Source organism: Dendrobates tinctorius, unplaced genomic scaffold (genome assembly GCF_039654945.1).
Source record: "Dendrobates tinctorius isolate UK_male_01 unplaced genomic scaffold, ASM3965494v1 ptg000126l, whole genome shotgun sequence".
Classification (NCBI taxonomy): domain Eukaryota; kingdom Metazoa; phylum Chordata; class Amphibia; order Anura; family Dendrobatidae; genus Dendrobates; species Dendrobates tinctorius.
In genome coordinates this window covers 535,896-555,780 of record NW_027361794.1, presented here as the reverse complement: position 1 = coordinate 555,780, position 19,885 = coordinate 535,896, and the positions used below count along the sequence as shown (strand labels likewise).

Below are 19,885 nucleotides of genomic sequence, written 5' to 3'. Positions count from 1 at the left end.
GAGACAGAGACGTAAAATGTAGTAGCCAAATGTTTACTTGACCCTTTTTTTTGTTGTTGTTTTTTTAAATCAAAACATATTATTGCCATATAAGAACTGTGGCAATGTGGCAAATTGGCCTTTTTGCAGATGTGAACATTTTTTCACAAACAATTTTTCACACATACAAAAACAAAAATACAACATAATGCAATACCAAAATGGCTACATTATAAATTTTGGTAATTTGGGGAAGTAGAAGGCGGAAGACCAGCCTGTGGTTGCTGCTGGCTACTTTGCCCAACATCGCCCTGTGTGGGAGCATACTGTTGCCCATGATGTGGGTATTGTACTGCCTCCTGGGATTGGGCTTGGTACTGGCCAGAGTTATACGGAACAGGGGCATCTTGTTGGCTCGGGTAGGCCTGTGTCTCATACCCACCAATATAGCCATGTCGTCCCCAACCAGGTTGGGACCAGCCTCCAACACTGGGTGGGAAAAAGTGGCCATGTTGGTGGGGTTGGCTAGAGGCAGACATATGTTGCTGGTGTTGTAAAGGTTGGGTAGGGGGAGGAAGGGAGTGAGGTGTAGGCCCACGTATTTGAGGATCCTCAGAGCCTGCTTGAGCAAGCATTTGTGTGGGTGGTCTAAGGCGCATTAGATTTCTGGGTGAAAGCTGCCACCTCTCCAGATATTCAAACAACTCATATGGGGTATTGGGGGGTGTGCTTGCATCAAGCAGGATCTGAAAACATCCTCGAATACGGAGCCTCACCTCAGGGGAAAGGGCACGGAGATAAAGGGCCAGGCTACGTGAGTATGCCTCCTCGCCATCATCTGTATTCACTCTAGCCTGATAGTTGAGGACCCCTAGAATCATAGAATCATAGAATCGTAGAGTTGGAAGGGACCTCCTGGGCCATCTGGTCCAACCCCCTGCTCGAAGCAGGAATCGCTAAATCATCCCAGTCAGATGTCTGTCCAGCCTCTGTTTGAAGACTTCCATTGAAGGAGAACTCACCACTTCTCGTGGCAGCCTGTTCCACTCATTGATCACTCTAACTGTCAAAAAGTTTTTTCTAATATCTAATCTGTGTCTCCTCCCATTCAGTTTCATCCCATTGCTTCTAGTCTTTCCTTGTGCAAATGAGAATAAAGTTGATCCTTCTACAATGTGACAGCCCTTTAGATATTTGTAGACAGCTATTAAGTCTCCTCTCAGTCTTCTCTTTTGCAAACTAAACATTCCCAAATCCTGCAACCTTTCCTCATAAGACAGGGTTTGCAGACCGGTCACCATTCTGGTCGCTCTTTTCTGAACTTGCTCCAGTTTGTTGATGTCTTTTTTAAAATGTGGTGCCCAAAACTGGACACAATATTCCAGATGAGGTCTGACCAAAGAGGAGTAGAGGGAAATAATGACTTCACGTGATCTAGACTGTATGCTTCTGTTAATACATCCTAGAATTGCATTTGCCTTTTTTGCTGCTGCATCACACTGTTGACTCATATTCATTCTGTGATCTATTAGTATACCCAAGTCTTTTTCACACGTGCTGTCACTTAGCCCTATTCCTCCCATTCTGTATATGATTTTTTCATTTTTATTGCCCAGATGTAGTACTTTGCATTTCTCCCTGTTAAAAACCATTCTGTTAGTTGCTGCCCACTTCTCCAGTTTATTTATATCTTTTTGAATCCTCTCTCTCTCTTCTCTAGTATTAGCTATCCCTCCTAGCTTTGTGTCATCAGCAAATTTAATCAGTTTACCCTCAATTCCTTCATCTAAATCGTTGATAAAGATGTTGAACAATACAGGGCCCAGGACAGAGCCCTGTGGTACCCCACTTGAGACATTCTTCCAACTGGATGTGCAGCCATTTACGACCACTCTTTGGGTCCGATCACTAAGCCAGTTATGAATCCACCTAACAGTTGCCTTGTCCATTCCATACTTAGTCATTTTTTCAATAAGGATTGTATGAGAGACTTTGTCAAATGCTTTGCTGAAGTGTAGATATACTATATCTACAGCATTTCCTTGATCCACCCAATCAGTGATTCCATCATAGAAGGAAATTAAGTTAGTCTGACATGACTTATTAGTTACAAACCCATGCTGACTCTGTTTAATCACTTCATTCTTATCCAGGTACTGACATACATGTTGTTTAATATTTTGTTCAAAGATCTTTCCTGGTATAGAAGTCAGACTCACCGGCCTATAGTTGCCTGGGTCCACCTTCTTCCCCTTTTTGAAGATAGGAACAACATTTGCTCTTCTCCAGTCTTCTGGCACTTCTCCTGTTCTCCAAGAATTTTCAAAGATTATGGAGAGGGGTTCAAAAATTTCTTCTGCTATCTCCTTCAGTACTCTGGGGTGTAATTCATCTGGACCTGGAGACTTGAATACATTTAGGTTAGCTAAGTATTTCCTCACTATCTTTCTGTTTATAGATATCCTGGATTCTTCTATTCCCTTAATAGGACAGTGAAGAACAGTTGATGTTACATTTTCTTTCTGAGAGAAAACAGATGCAAAATAGGAATTTAAAAGTTCAGCCTTCTCAACATCCTGTCTTACCATTTCATCATTTTCATCCTGTAAAAATCCTATAGCATCTTTGACTTTTCTTTTACTTTTGACATATCCCCAAAATCCTTTATTATTGCTTTTGACATCTCTTGCAAGCCTCAATTCATTTTCAGCTTTAGATAATCTGATTTGTGCCCTGCAGGTTCTGCAGACAGCATTATATTCTTCTTTAGATATGCCTCCTTCTTTCCATTTTATAAACTTTTTTCTTCCTTTTTAGCATGTGCTTAAGTTCTGTGTTCATCCATCCTGGTTTCCTTAAATGCTTCCTATTCTTCCCTCTTTTCAGAATTGTTAACAACTGTGCTTTGAGAATTTCATTTTTCAAGATTTCCCATCCTTCCTGGACATTTTTGTCTTTAAGGATATCCAACCATTGGATCCCTCCAATTCTCTTTCTGAATCCCTTAAAATCTGCCTTTCTGAAATCTAACCTTGACGTCTGAGTCTTCACAGGTCTTCCGTCTCTAGTTATCCAAAATTCTAAAATAGCATGGTCGCTACCTCCTAGGGTCCCAGCCACTTTTACCTCCTCAACCATTTCCTCCCTGTTTATAAGGATTAGATCCAAGGTAGCAGTTCCACTTGTTTTCTCCCCTACCTTTTGGAAGATAAAGTTGTCAGCAAGAGAGGATAAGAATTTCCTTGACCTGTTAGTTTTGCCTGAGAGAGATTCCCAACAAATGTCTGGATAGTTGAAATCTCCCATGACAACTATGTCATATTTTTTGGAGAACTTGGCCATTTGATGCATAAAGAGTTCATCAATATCTTCAGCTTGCACAGGCGGCCTGTAGTAAATGCCTACAATGGTGTCCTTTCCATTGTTCTGTCCTTGTATTCTTACCCAAACAGTTTCCACAGAACTCCCAGTCTCTGAAGCTTCAATCTCTGTGCAGATATACGCGTTTCTAACATACAATGCGACACCTCCTCCTCGTTTATCAAGTCTGTTTCTTGCAAATAAGTTGTATCCTTCTAGTCTTGTATTCCAATCATGTGTATTGTCCCACCAAGTTTCAGTGATTCCAATGACATCATATTTCTTTTCCTGTGTTAGTAGTTCCAATTCTCCTTGTTTGTTGCCCATGCTTTGTGCATTAGTATAGAAACATTTTAGTTTGTGATTGGTCTCTCTTTCTCCAATATTTTTATTAATTAGATTCTTTCGTCTTTGTTCTTCCTTTCCACTTCTAATAGCAGAGTTCTCAATAGCATTTGTCACGTGTATGGCTTTTTCTGGTCTTTTGCTTCCCTTCCCATGTTGTTCTAGTTTAAAGCTCTCCTTACAAGTGTAGCAAGGCGACTTCCAAATACATGCTTTCCAGTCTTCGTAAGGTGCACCCCATCTCTAGCAAGTAGTCCATCGTATAAGTAATTCACTCCGTGATCCAGAAATCCAAATCTTTGCTGACGGCACCATCGACGAAGCCAGTTGTTCACCTGCAGAATCTTATTCCACCTCCTTGTTCCATGGCCATCCACTGGGAGGATGGAAGAGAAGACCACCTGTGCTCCCAGTTCTTTCACTTTCTTGCCTAAGTCTTCAAAGTCTCTGCAGATGGTTTCCAGGTCATTTCTTGCGGTGTCATTTGTCCCCACATGTAGTAGCAGGAATGGGTAGTCATCTGTAGGTCTGAAGAGTCCTGATATCCTGTCAGACACATCTTTAATTTTTGCACCTGGAAGACAGCACATTTCTCTTGAAGTTATATCCGGTCTGCAGATAGCGGCCTCTGTTCCTCTCAACAGGGAATCCCCCATGACCACCACTCTCCGTTTCTTCTTCACAACATTTTTCTTTCTCCATCCAGGAGGACTCTGAAGGCATACAAGGTTGCTGTTTGTTGGCAAAGTCTTATCCTGATGTATTTCTTCATCGTTTTGCTGCGTGAGAGCCTGGTACTGGTTCCTGAGCAGTATGGGTGTTGACTGCCTCCTGATCCTCTTGCTTCTCTGGGTCACATGTCTCCATTCCTCTGTTTCTTCAGGTGCACTTCGAATTTCTTCTCTTTCTGTAACATGAAGAGATAATTCTGCTCTGTCCAAGAACTCTTCACCTTCCTTAATGATCTTCAACGTAGCTAACCTCTCTTCGAGATTTTGCAACTTTTCCTCCAACAGGGACACAAGCTTGCATTTGTGGCATGTGAAGTTTGGCTTTTCCACTGGTAAGTCTGTGAACATGTAGCATGAAATGCAGCTTACCAAATGGCTCCTGGCCTCTTCCATATTGAGATTTCTTTAAAACGATGAAAGATGAGCCAAATTATCGGCGCGCGGTTTTCCGATTTCCTCTTTTCAGCTGCAACGGCCAAAACCCAGTGATCGTTGAGCTCGCGGAGACTCTTCACTTATCCCAGAAGGCACTGGGAATATGCAAATGATCTCCTCAAGACTCTTCCCCTGGTTTTCCGATTTCCTCTTTTCAGCTGCAACGGCCAAAACCCAGTGATCGTTGAGCTCGCGGAGACTCTTCACTTATCCCAGAAGGCACTGGGAATATGCAAATGATCTCCTCAAGACTCTTCCCCTGTGTCCACATTGGTCCGGGTATCTTGGGCAGGGATCTGGCGCCTTGTTCGTCCTCGCCGGGATGGTCCAGCAGGCTGTGGGGAGCCCCGGATCTGGGCAGTTGGGCTACTGCTCATGTTGCCCTGCTCCTACAGTATGACTGATGGTGCAGCAGCAAGACGGTCCTGGTGGTGGGGTTTGTGTCGCAGGCAATGGGTTCTCCTGAGAGGATTCTTCACCCATGCTTCTTGTAGGGGGAGAAGATGGGCCAGCCACCTCATCCCCTACAGGATCAATGATGGGCTCTGTATCTGAGCCCGTTCCTCTATCCGTAAGGTTGGACTGAGTTCTGTTATGAAATAGAACACAGCCAAAAATAAATCAATATTTTTGACCCTGTAAAGTATCTGTGTAATGTGGTGTGAGGTATCTACTTACGGTCTCAGATCCAGAATAGGAACGAGGAAGGAGAGGCGGTCATAATAGATGTATTTTCTCTTTATGTAGCCCGCATCACCACTCCTGGACCGCTGCTGACGTTCCCGCCTGTATTGGTCGCGGATGCTGCGCCACCGTCTCATCACATCTTCCACTGCAATGTGACAGGAAATATTATCAATTTCACATATTTGATATGTCAAATTTGCTACCAGTAGCCTAAGCATGTGGCCTTCTGGGGTGTGCTTTCTACCCAGGGAGGCATATCTAATTGGCCCATCCAGCCCAGATACACAGGGTCACAGTAGTTCATGTATCAAGTAACTACACTTAATAACTTGGTTGCCTAGGAGGATGAGGAGCTTGTGGCCTGTGCCAAATGATGGCAGTATAAAACCATGGGTCACATCAAAATCTACACGCCTCATGAGGAAAAAAGTACAAGCACAGGAAGGGGGGTGGCCGATTCTATATGCATCTTTTGATGTGAGGTATTTTTAAACTGTTTTTGGGTTGTACTTACTCAGTTTCTGCTGCTCCTCACGTGGCCGATCACCAAAATCATGGAACATCTGGCGACATGTGCGCCTCCATGACGCCTCCTTTCTTGCCCGGTTGGCATAATGGGTATCACGTTGGTCCCAGAGTTCTGGCCGCTCCTGCACTAATACAATAAGCATCTCCACATTAAGGAAATATGGCGCCATGACGCTGCTGTACTCCGTGGAGGCGTACTTCCTGGATGTCTGGAGCGCTTTTTAGCTCATTTGCATGTCTAGGCTTCCTGATGATGAGTTGTCCCATTTCCTGTCACCAGCAAAAAGACCTGTGTATTTCTCGCAAGTCACACGTGTGGTCCGTGTGTAATCCGTATTTTTTGCCCACCCATAGACTTGCATTGGCGTAATACGACCCCGGCCTAATAGTGAGGAGTCGTACCAATGCATCTCTGCCAGTGAGGTCCTCACAAATCAACTGGGAATTTGTGAGTTGCTCTGAGTGAAACACCTTGAGCTGTATGGTTCCCACAGGGGATGATGGGCCTTCCCATAAAGATTTGCTGGACTGTTGTAGCTTGTAACAAAAGTTACCGTTTTTTTTCGGACTAAAAGATGCACCATACCATAAGGCGCACCCCAAATTTTCAGAAAGAAAATAGGGAAAAAAAATTAATGTGTCAATTGGGGGTTCATGTTACAGTCTGATTTCCGCCTACCTGGGGGATCGGCATTACTGGTGGAGCGGGGTCACGGGGTGTTCGGTGGTCTGGCAATATGACTCTCATCACAGGCTGGTGTAGCAGGTGCAGTGACCTCCGGAAAATCCCATCACAGGCTGGTGCAGCAGGTACGGCGGTAGTGCTCTGTGGTGCAGGGGGCTCCGCCGGCATTTTGTGAAAGCCTGGAGGCCGCCCGCACATCCATTGCTGCCTCCGGGAAAATGGCCGCTGGTGGTGGCGCATGCTCAGATTGATATGTCGGCAACAGCACAGCATAAACCAAATCACACATACTTGGTAACATGCAGCACTCCGTGCACCGTCCAGAAACCGTTCGGCTCTACAGTACCCATGGTCCTCGCTGAGCCCTAGTGTGCCTATTACGGATTAGTGTCCATTAACTGGCTGCGACTACCGCACCAGTTCCCGGATACCTCTTATCCTCAGAGGCGTCCTCTCCGGAGGTAGTTCACAGGCCTCCTCACTTTGGCTCACACTAGCCAGCACTACCGCCTGTGCACAAACACACAGGCTTCATCTTGGGTGCTGAGAACCACCCCCTGGGGTGAAGTATGTAGGTGACTGGACTCACCCATCTCTCCAAGTCACCTGGAAGACTTCCCAATGTATAGTAAGCCTCAGCAGTAGATCTGCTGAGCAAAATAAGCCCAGGATTCCATCACATGGCCACCCACCTCTGTAATACATACCTTCCATTAACTACATGACCAGTCACCACAAGGCATTTATAAAGTGTTGTGTCTGTTATCTGATGTATATACTTCTCATCAAGTTCTTCTTAAGTAGAGAAAAGTTTATTTTTGGACTTTGGTCTCCCTCATTCATCTCCATACCATCTGATCTGGTCTTGCGAAGTACAAGGCAGCATGCAGTTTGCAGAGTCAGGAGATTTGTCTCTGACAAATATAAATATGGGGCCACAAACATCAAAAGGAAGCAAAAAAAATATATATAAATATAAATCTGAATGTGTGTATCACCAACCAATCACAAAGCAGCAGAGTGGGACACCAACCAATCACGAAGCAGCAGAGTGGGACACGGTTGGAGAGCAGGGCTGAGGACGGATACAGCAGGACAGTGCATGGAGAGCGGGGTTGTGAGAAAGACAGTCTTCAGGACAGGGGCCGAATAGTGCCGGCACCCTCCCAGCCCTGTCCCGGCTCAGTCAGCGCTCCCCGTCACCAACTGCACTATCCCCCCTCTCCCCTGCAGCTTCCCGGCCTAAATTTAGTCCCCGGCTTCTACTACAGCGCTAGGCCATGTCCCCAATCACACGCGCTACAGCTCTGCTCTAGCTCCGCCCACACTAGGCCACGCCCCCCGCAGGCCGCCCAATCACATGCGCTGCTGCTCCGCTCTAGCTCCTACCAGCTCCGCCCACTCCGGCCGAACGAACAATTTGCGCACCTCTCTCTCCTGGTCCCGGCGTTACCACGTGTGGTGCATGGAGAGCAGGGCAGTGGAGGAAGGAAGACAGCGGGGTTGTAGAGCAGGGGTCTCAAACACACTGCCCGCGGACCGTATGCGGCCCCTGAGGCAGGCATCTGTGGCCCGCGGTGCACCACATGTCTCACTCACTGAGGCAGGGGGAAGGCACGCATTCAGGAGCGGCGATGGCATTGGCTGTTCTGTGTGCACACACTGCACAGGACCTGTGATGAGGTCACAGGAGGGGGAGGAGTCAGGGGTCACCTGATCAGGGGCCTCAGTGTGGAGCAGAACCCTGTGTGTTCGAGGTGTATGGAGCGGAGCCCTGTGTGTATGAGGTGTACGGAGCGGAGCCCTGTGTGCACGAGGTGTACGGAACCCTGTGTGTTTGAGGTGTATGGAGCGGAGCCTTGTGTGTACGAGGTGTACAGAGCAGAACCCTGTGTGTACGATGTGTATGGAGCGGAGCCCTGTGTGTACGAGGTGTATGGAGCCGAGCCCTGTGTGTACGAGGTGTACGGAGCGGAGCCCTGTGTGTTCGAGGTGTATGGAGCGGAGCCCTGTGTGTTCGAGGTGTACGGAGCAGAGCCCTGCGTGTATGAGGTGTACGTAATGGAGCCCTGTGTGTACGAGGTGTACGGAGCGGAGCCCTGTGTGTACGAGGTGTATGGAGTGGAGCCATGTGTGTACGAGGTGTACGGAGCCATGTGTGTATGATGTGTATGGAGCGGAACCCTGTGTGTTCGAGGTGTACGGAGCAGAGCCCTGTGTGTACGAGGTGTACGGAGCGGAGCCACGTGTGTACGAGGTGTATTAAGTTTGAAAGGAATGCGGCCCCCAGCTCAAAATTTTTTTATGTGCGGCCTTTTACTCTGCCGAGTTTGAGACTCCTGCTGTAGAGGGAGAGAGCGGGAGAGCAGGGCTGTGAAAGAAGAGAACGGGGCTGTGGATGGGGAGAGCAGGGCTGTGAAGGAAGAGAACGGGGCTGTGGACGGGGAGAGCAGGGCTGTGGAAGAAGAGAGCGGGGCTGTGGAGGGACACCGGGACATGGATGTAGAATGCGGCTGCGGAGGGATAGAGCGGGATGGCGGGTGGAGAGCGGGGATGTTAAGGAAGACAGCGGGACCCACAGTTAGGTACTATGCCCGGGCAACGCCAGGCTCTTCAGCTAGTATATATATATAAAAAACACAGTGGGTACGGAAAGTATTCAGACCCCTTTAAATTTTTCACTATTTTTTTCATTGCAGTCTTTTGGTAAATTCAAAAAAGTTTATTTTTTTCTCGTTAATGTACACTCTGCACCCCATCTTGACTGAAAAAAATGGAAATGTAGAAATTTTTGCAAATTTATTAAAAAAGAAAAACTGAAATATCACATGGTCATAAGTATAGAAGAAGCACCCTTTTGAGCTAGTACAACCATGAGTCTTCTTGGGAATGATGCAACAAATTTTTCACACCTGGATTTGGGGATCCTCTGCCATTCTTCCTTGCAGATCCTTTCCAGTTCCGTCAGGTTGGATGGTGAACATTGGTGGACAGCCATTTTCTGGTCTCTCCAGAGATGCTCAGTTGGGTTTAGTTCAGGGCTCTGCCTGGGCCAGTCAGGAATGGTCACAGAGTTGTTCTGAAGCCACTCCTTTGTTATTCTAGCTGTGTGCTTAGGGTCATTGTCTTGTTGGAAGGTGAACCTTCGGCCAAGTCTGAGGTCCAGAGCTCTCTGGAAGAGGTTTTTATCCAGGATATCCCTGTGCTTGGCCACATTCATATTTCCTTCAATGGCAACCTGTTGTGTCCTGTCCCTGCAGCTGAAAAACACCCTCATAGCATGATGCTGCCACCACCATTTTCACTGTTGGGATTGTATTGGGCAGGTGATGAGCAGTGCCTGGTATTCTCCACACATACCCCTTAGAATTATCACCAAAAAGTTCTATCTTCATCTCATCAGACCAGAGAATCTTATTTCTCATAGTCTGAGAGTCCTTCATTTGCAGCCCCTCTGCCTTTGGATCGGAGACCCCGCAGCATGCCGCGGGGTCACGATCGCTGACATGGAAACCCGATGTCGTCATGACAACAAATGTTTCCAGAGCTGAGAAACTTCCTGTCATGCGCAGTGAAGTCTCTCAGGTTAGTGTATAGAAACTGCAGCGCAGACAGCTTCTATAGCATGCAGATCTGCATGCTATAGAAGCAATTAGTCTGCATAAAATGAGTGACCTATAGTGGGACAAAGTGTAAAACTTTGAAATAAAAAAAAATTAAATAATTGTAAAATACTTAAAAAAATAATAATAATAAAAAAATCAATATTTATTCGATCACTAAATAAATATTTGAATGAAAAAATATATAAACAATAAAGTACACATATTTGGTATCGCCGTGTCCATAACAAGCCGACCTAAAAAACTGTTCCACTAGTTAACCCCTTTAGTGAACAACATGAAAAAAGGCAAAAAACAATGCTTTATCATCATACCGCCGAACAAAAAGTGGAATGAATAAACATGTTAACGCTGAAAAATATCATCTTGTCCCGCAAAAAGCGAGCTGCCATACAGCATCATCAATGAAAAAATAAAAACGTTATAGCTGTCATAATAAAGTAATGCAAAAATGATTATTTTTTCTATAAAATAGTTTTTATTATAAAAAAGCGCCAAAACATAAAAATATGATATAAATGAGGTATCGCTGTAATTGTACTGACCCAAAGAATAAAACTGCCTTATGAATTTTACCACACGTGGAACGGTCTGAACGCCCCCCCAAAAAAAGAAATTCATGAATTGCTGGTTTTTGCTCATTCTGTCTCCCAAAAATCAGAATAAAAAGCAATAAAAAAATGTTGTGCCCGAAAATGGTACCAATAAAAACGTCAATTCATCCCACAAAAAAACAAGGCCTCACATGACTGTGGGCCAAAATATGGAAAAATTATAGCTCTCAAAATGTGATGCAAAAACTATTTTTTGCAATAAAAAGTGTCTTTTAGTGTGTGACAGATGCCAAACCTAAAAACCTGCTATAAATAATAAATCAAACCCCACTTTATCACCCCCTTAGGGAAAAATAATAAAATAAAAAAAGTATTTATTTCCATTTTCCCATTAGGGTTAGGGCTAAAGTTAGGCCGGGGTCACACTAGAGAGGAATACGGACGAGTGAGAGGCGTTCAAAGCACGCATTACACACGGACAAATGATTCTCTATGGGGCAGCTCCCATCAACCGTATATTTCTCGTCTGTATTCTACGGTCCGTGTCAGCGTACTACGCCCGTAGTACGCCAATGCAAGTCTATGGGCGCGCTAAACATACGCATTACACACGGACCACACATGTGACTTGCGAGAAATACGCACCCAGTGTCCTTTAGAAAAGCCGGCAATTCAGTGCGCTATACAGTAAACTCACACTGACAGGTTTAATAAAGAAACGAAAGAATAGATATAGACACATAGAATACATACACATATATATATATATACACATGTCATTGAGACACATATATACACTCACTGGCCACTTTATTAGGTACACCTGTCCAACTGTGTGTTAAGACTTAATTTCTAATCAGCCAATCACATGGCGGCAACTCAGTGCATTTAGGCATGTAGACATGGTCAAGACAATCTCCTGCAGTTCAAACCGAGCATCAGTATGGGGAAGAAAGGTGATTTGAGTGCCTTTGAACGTGGCATGATTGTTGGTGCCAGAAGGGCTGGTCTGAGTATTTCAGAAACTGCTGATCTACTGGGATTTTCACGCACAACCATCTCTAGGGTTTACAGAGAATGGTCCGAAAAAGAAAAAAAATCCAGTGAGCGGCAGTTCTGTGGCCGGAAATGCCTTGTTGATGCCAGAGGTCAGAGGAGAATGGGCATACTGGTTCGAGCTGATAGAAAGGCAACAGTGACTCAAATTGCCACCCGTTACAACCAAGGTAGGCAGAAGAGCATCTCTGAACGCACAGTGCGTCGAACTTTGAGGCAGATGGGCTACAGCAGCAGAAGACCACACTGGGTACCACTCCTCTCAGCTAAGAACAGGCATCTGATGGCTACTTTCAGCAGGATAATGCGCCATGTCATAAAGCTCGAATCATCTCAGATTGGTTTCTTGAACATGACAATGAGTTCACTGTACTCAAATGGCCTCCTCAGTCACCAGATCTCAATCCAATAGAGCATCTTTGGGATGTGGTGGAACGGGAGATTCGCATCAGGGATGTGCAGCCGACAAATCTGCGCCAACTGTGTGATGCCATCATGTCAATATGGTCCAAAATCTCTGAGGAATGCTTCCAGCACCTTGTTGAATCTCTGCCACGAAGAATTGAGGCAGTTCTGAAGGCAAAAGGGGGTCCAACCCTTTACTAGCATGGTGTACCTAATAAAGTGGCCAGTGAGTGTATATATATATATATGTATATATATATATTTATATGTCACAGAGTTCTTCACAGCAGAATAGCTGCTAATTCCGGCTTTTCTCAAATCATTCCCCAACCCGACATGAAATGACACATGGTTTACAGACAGTAAACCATTTCATTTCATGTTTTTTTTGTATGTCTATCATTAGTAATTAGATGAGGGTTGATGTGTAAAATTTGGGAGGTGTAGGTGTTAATTTAAGGGGCTAATTCGTTGTAAAAAAATATGTGGGCTCCCGCATTGACAAATTACCGCGGGAGCCCACACATTTTTTTTACAACTATTTAACCCCTTAAATTAACACACATCCCAAATTTCACACATCAACCCTCATCTAATTACTAATGAAAGACATACAAAACAAAACATGAAATGAAATGGTTTACTGTATTTAAACCATGTGTCATTTCATGTCGGGTTGGGGAATGATTTGATAGAAGCCCGCAATTGAATTAGCGGCTATTCTGCTATGAAGAACTCTGTGAAATATAAATATATATATATATGTGTCTCAATGACATGTGTATATATATATATATATATATATATATATATATATATATATATGTATTCTATGTGTCTATATCTATTCTTTTGTGTTATAAAACCTGTCATAGGGCTCCAGTATATGTCCATTTTGCAAGCTGGCGAGAAAATCTCAGCATATGGATGGCATGCGGATTACATACGGATGCTTACATGTGCAAAATACGCGACCACACCTTGCTTACAGATGACATACGGAGCACTATTTAGGGGTCATTCATCCGTATTATGCCTGTAAACTACGGACCGCATTTTGCGTTGGTTAGTGTGACCCCGGCCTTAGGGTTAGAGTTGGGGCTGAAGTTAGGGTTAGGGTTGGGGCTAAAGTTAGGGTTAGGGTGGGGGCTAAAGTTAGGTAAGGGGCTAAAGTTAGGGTTAGGGTTGGTGCTAAAGTTTACGGTCACGGTTGGTATTAGGGTTAGGGTTGGGATTAGGGTTAGGGGTGTGATAGGGTTAGGTTTGTGGTTAGGGTTGGGATCAGGGGTGTGTTGGGGTTAGAGTTGGAGTTAGAATTGGGGGGTTTCCACTGTTTAGGCATATCACGCGACATGGCGTCCGATCTCAATTCCAGACAATTGAAACAGTCAAACGGTGCTCCTTCCCATCCGAGCTCTGCCATGTGCCCAAACAGTGGTTTACCCCCACATATGGGGTATTAACATACTCAGGGCAAATTGCACAACTTTTGGGGTCCAATTTCTCCTGTTACCCTTGGAAAAATAAAAAATTGGGGGCGAAAAATAATATTTGGGAAAAAAATGTTTTTTTCATTTTTACGGCTCTAACATTATAAACTTCTGTGAAGCACTTGGGGGTTTAAAGTGCTCACCACACATCTAGATAAGTTCCCTAGGGGGTCTACTTTCCAAAATGGTGTTACTTATGGGGGGGTTTCCACTGTGTAAGCTCATCAGGGGCTCTCCAAATGGCACATGACGTCCGTTCTCAATTCCAGCCAATTTTGCATTGAAACGGCACTCCTTCCCTTCTGAGCTCTGACATGCACCCAAACAGGGGTTTACAAGCATTTATGGGGTGTCAGCGTACTCAGGACAAATTGTACAACAACCTTTGGGGTCCAATTTCTCCTGTTACCTTTGCTAAAATAAAACAAATTGGATCTGAAGTAAATTTTTTGTGAAAAAAAGATGAATGCTCATTTTTTAAAAACATTACAAAAATTCCTGTGAAGCACCTGAAGGGGTAATAAACTTCTTGAATGTGGTTTTGAGTACCTTCAGGGGTGCAGTTTTTAGAATGGTGTCACTTTTAGGTATTTTCTATCATATAGACCCCTCAAAGTGACTTCAAATGTGATGTGGTCCCTAAAAAAAAAATGTTGTAAAAATGAGAAATCGCTGGTCAACTTTTAACCCTTATAACTTCCTGACAAAAAAAAATTGGTTTTAAAATTGTGCTGCTGTAAAGTAAACATGTGGGAAATGTTGCTTACCAAGTATTTTGTGTGACATACACTACCGTTCAAAAGTTTGGGGTTACCCAGACAATTTTTTGTTTTCCTTGGAAACTCATACTTTTATTAATCAAATGAGTTGCCAAATGAATTTAATATCTAGTCCAGACATTGACAAGGTTCGAAAAAATAATAATTTTCTCCTTCAAACTTTGCTTTCATCAAAGAATTCTCCCTTTGCAGCAATTACAGCATTGCAGACCTTTGGCATTTTCCCGACTCCCCCTTACACACAAATATTCCAGCTTTCCTGTGGTCTGTATGAGAGTCGCCTCCAGACTCCTCTAGCGGAGGATTATCTACAGGAAGAACAAACTGATTATCCTCTGAAATTCAGGATGTCAGATCCTTCTCTGCCCTGACATCATCTGTCGGGAGGCCCCCAAATACATTATATGGTCGCCCAAAACCCCCAAAATCAGTGGTCTCATGTAACCTTAGTCTAATGTGTATGGGGGCGTTAAAAGGCAACTTATTGGATGCTGTATTTTTTTCTGTTTCCAAGAATTGTTGGAGCCAATATTCTTTGGAAATATTTAAATGTTTATTTTCTTCTGGCACTTTTCTTGTAATATAGGAAAACCTAAAGCCATAAAAAAAAAACCGTAAAGCACTGTACATGGAGACTTTGGCATCAAATAACTCCTGTCATTTTGTTCTTACAAAAAAGCTTTTTATAAAAGCCTCAAACTATGTTTCTAGAGCCGTAGTAGAAGATGAAGATGTCGTCCTCATCATGAAGTAGTTATTTCTCCTGTCCCGTGTAATGAATATCTCCTGCAGTATTGCTAATGCGGATTCCAGTGTCGGGAAATGAGACGAGAATTAGCGTTATGGAAGATGAGTCTATGAGGAACGTATTCAGCTGCCGACTCCGAGGGAGAAACTGCTTGTTGTCTGTGGCCTAAATATATAGGTTTTATTAGTAGATGTAAAGAAGAAAACTGAATACTGTAAAATAATAAATCTCATATGTTTCCCTTATTACCTCCAGTAATTGTATTATTATACAGGATTTTTATGATGTTACATCGGCTCATCTTCTCATTCAGGTCTCTACAATATCGGATCTTCAGTGAAGATCTTCTATAGAAGAGAATTTTCCTGATTTACCCATCAATGATGGATATGGACAGAGACAAGATGGCGGAAAGGATATTACACCTCACCCTAGAGATCATCTTCCGGCTTACTGGAGAGGTGAGAGATTCTGATGACGTCACATTACATCATTCTTATCTATGGGAATAACAGATGGACAGAACTGGAGAGGTGAGGACTCTGGAAATGTCTGTAGTGAGATTTATTAATGTGTCTCTCCATAACCAGGATTACACAGTAGTGAAGAAGACCTCTAGTGAGCGCTGTCAGGACCCTGTGTCTGAGGGATGGGGAAGACCCCTGAGCCCAATCACTGGGCCTCCACCTCACCCCCTGATACATGAGGACATCAATGACCAGAAGATCCTAGAACTCACCTACAAGATGATTGAGCTGCTGACTGGAGAGGTGACACTGCTGGGAATGCTGGGACATTATACAGTAAGGCTATGAAGGGATCGGGGGATGATGGTATCATTGTATGTGTCAGGTTCCTATAAGGAGTCAGGATGTTGCCGTCTATTTCTCCATGGAGGAGTGGGAGTATTTAGAAGGACACAAAGATCTTTACAAGGACGTCATGATGGAGGTTCCCCAGCCCCTCACATCACCAGGTAATAGACAGGACTAAATACACACGGCCTATAATTATCTGTATGTAAAGAATGAATTCAGTCCCTGTATGTGTTTCCTCCAGATCTATCCAGTAAGAGGACAACATCAGAGAGATGTCCCCGTCCTCTTCTTCCACAGGACTGTAAACAGGAAGATCCCAGTGTTCCTCAGGATCATCAGGTAGATGGAGAGAAGGTGTCATGAGATCTCCCCTATGATGTGTAGACTGCTGTGAAGGTCTTGTGCTCAGTCTTGTTTTATCCACCAGTATTATATGTTTTATACTTGTGTAATGAGAGCGGTGGAGATGGCAGGATTAGAGCTGATCATAGATGAGACTTCTCCATCTGTCTGTGACTTTTACAATATTTGTTTCAGGGTGAAGATCTGACCCATATTAATACTACAGAGACATATGTGAGGGGTGATGAGCGGTGTAAAGAGGAGATTCCTACATATGACTACCCAGGTGAGTAGTAACCACTAAATACAGGGAAGTCACAGATTCTTCTCAGTCACCGGCTGTGGCTGCTTTATCGGTGGTGTAGTGTGGCCGTATCACAATCGTGTGGTCACCATTTTGCCGCTGGAACATAACATTTTCTTTCACCTAAAACTGATCAAATGATTTTGTGCATGCAACCTGTAAGACCCTCGTACCTACAAAGTCAAATGACAGCAAACATAGAATGTGCTAATAAGTTAGAAAATCTTTCAAAATAAACTTTCATGATCGGCCTCTAAGATAGAGATGAGCGAATATGTTCAAAAAACGATCGCCAAGCATAAATTCGACACGAATATGGCACATTCGGATTTGTGATCGGGAACAGAATTAAATTTTTATAAAATCGGAAAAAATCAGTAACATTTGTTAAAAAGTGTGAGAAAATATTTGCGTTGCCACTAAAGTATCTAGAGCACTTTGACTAGGATAGTGGAGGTGCATCATGAGCATGGAGCACGTGTTTGATGAGGGGAGGGATTGGGGAGAGCTCAGAGGAGCGGCATGCTTTTAAAAAATTTTTTCTAACTTTATGTGTGCACATTGCGGCTAGAAAATCAGGGCACAGGGAACATCCACAATGTCCTGTGCCATTGGTTGCTGAAATCACATGTCCTTCTCTATATAAAGAGTAGAAATCTTGTTTTAGTGCCATTTTGTCACTAGCACAGCGCAGAGAGGCTGCTCCTGATGCTGATAGATTTTAGCTAGATAGCTAGGCGGTTGTTTCTAAATCAGTTAGTTTAGATAGCTAATGTATGGCTGTGAAATCCACATTCCAGCAGATTTTTCTTTGTGCAGTTTCTGAGGTCCACAGACAAAGACGGCAGGGCACATTTAATAGAAGTGTGTTGTGCACCGCTTCTATTGTGCTCCATGCATGAGTAGACCTTTCTAAATCTTATTTTTTCAGCTGCTAAACTTGATATAGCATGCCATATTCCTTGTCATTTAGTGGCGGTGAAATTCATCTTTCTGCACAGCTGTTGCAGAGAAAAAAAAGCTATTATTTTCTGTTGCTAAAATTGATACAGCCCCCCATATCCAAACTTGTCATTTAGTGGTGGTGAAATTCAGCTGTCTGCAAGGCTCATGCAGAGTTAAAAAAAAAAACATTTTTTTCCTGTTACTAAACGTGATGCAGGCCACTATATCCCACTTTGTCATTCATTGGCGATAAAATTGTTCTGTGATTTGACCATTAAAAAAAAAATGCAGTCGCTCACATGATTCAGCACTCCATATCCCACTTTGTCATTCTTTGGCGGTGAAATGGTTCTGTGTGCACAGCTATTGCACAGTAAGAAAAAATATTTTTTGCAGTTGCTAATGTGGTTCACCACGTCATATCCCACCTTGCCATTTAGTGGTGGTGAAATTCAGCTGTGTGCAAAGATCACGCAGAGTAAAAAAAAATATTTTTTTTTTCTGTGCCAAACGTGATACAGCAGGCTAGATCTAAGTTTGAAATTGTTTTAAGCATTTATTCCATTGTATACAGGCCTCTTCTGTTAGTAACGTCATACAGCAGGCCAGAAGTCAGTTTGAAATTTTTGGGTGCTGATATTGTTCTCCATACTGGGGTACACATGATAAACTCGAAATTGGTTTTCTCACTATCATGCTACCTAAAGCAGGCTTCATTTCCTCTTTTCATTCTTTGGTGCACATATTGCTCTCCGTAAAGGGGTACACATGAAAATTGTTCTGTTACTACCATGCTCCCAATAATTTGGCCACATCTGAGGTTGTAATTCTTTGTGCTCAGATTCTCTATTTTTTTCTGTTACTACCATGCTACATAAAGCAGGCCACATTTGATCTTTTAATTATTAGGGGCTGGTATTGTGCTTCAGCCAGGAGTACACATTTCACAATATAAATTCTTTGTGCTAATTGCATGGTCCTTAAACCATGCCACATCTAAGCTTTAGACAGGGCTTGGAGCAGTATTTCTTGCTAAGGCCGGGGTCACACTAGAGAGGAATACGGACGAGTGAGAGGTGTTAAAAGCCCGCATTACACACGGACAAATGATTCTCTATGGGTTTGCTCCCAACAGCCGTATAATTCTCGCCCGTATTCTACGGTCCGTGCCAATCGCAGCATGCTGCGATTGTCAGCGTACTACGCCCGTAGTACGCCAATGCAAGTCTGTGGGTGCGCTAAAAATACGCATCACACACGGACCACACATGTGACTTGTGAGAAATACGCACCCAGTGTCCTTTAGAAAAGCCGTCAATTCAGTGCGCTATACAGTAAAATAACACTGACAGGTTTAATAACACAAACGAAAGAATAGATATAGACACATAGAATACATATATATATATATATATATACACACACACATGTCATTGAGACACATATATATATATATTTATATTTCACAGAGTTCTTCATAACAGAATAGCCGCTAATTCAATTGCCGGCTTTTGTCAAATCATTCCCCAACCCGACATGAAATGACACATGGTTTACATACAGTAAACCATTTCATTTCATGTTTTGTTTTGTATGCCTTTCATTAGTAATTAGATGAGGGTTGATGTGTAAAATTTGGGAGGTGTAGGTGTTAATTTAAGGGGTTAATTCGGTGTTAAAAAAATGTGTGGGCTCCTGCATTGACAAATTACCGCGGGAGCCCACACATTTTTTTACAACGAAAAAAAAATTTCTATTTACTGTATTTTGCGGTTTATAAGATGCATCGAATTATAAGACGCACCCCAAATTTTGAGGAGAAAAATAAGGGAAAAAAACTTTTTTAATAAAATGGTGGTGCTTCTTACAATCCACAGGTCTTATTGCTTATCAGGGGTGGTGGCTGCGGTGAAGTCGGGTCCCAGGGTCGCTGCTGGCGGAGGCAGGAGTGAGGTGATGCTGCAGACCCCAGACTGGGAGAAAGGGGTTTTCGGATGTGCGATTCTGCGTCTGATCGGTGGTGCGGGGGCTCCGCCAACATTTTGTGAAAGCCCGGAGCCCCCTTACTTCC

At 43.6% G+C, this 19,885-nt stretch overlaps 1 protein-coding gene across 3 annotated transcripts in view; it reads left to right on the top strand.

The window, feature by feature from the left end:
* The window catches only part of LOC141047030 (uncharacterized), a 406,067-nt gene that overhangs the window by 348,205 nt on the left and 37,977 nt on the right, over nt 1-19,885 (top strand). The window contains exons 1-5 of one of the 3 annotated variants that reach the window (XM_073541946.1): nt 15,723-15,866; nt 15,996-16,175; nt 16,258-16,381; nt 16,465-16,562; nt 16,761-16,851. In XM_073541946.1, coding sequence (XP_073398047.1) covers nt 15,786-15,866; nt 15,996-16,175; nt 16,258-16,381; nt 16,465-16,562; nt 16,761-16,851 — 574 coding nt within the window. In that variant the 5' untranslated portion in view covers nt 15,723-15,785. Of the gene's footprint in view, nt 1-15,722; nt 15,867-15,995; nt 16,176-16,257; nt 16,382-16,464; nt 16,563-16,760; nt 16,852-19,885 lie in introns of those variants that run through there. The other 2 variants (XM_073541947.1, XM_073541945.1) reach the window with 2 other exon arrangements.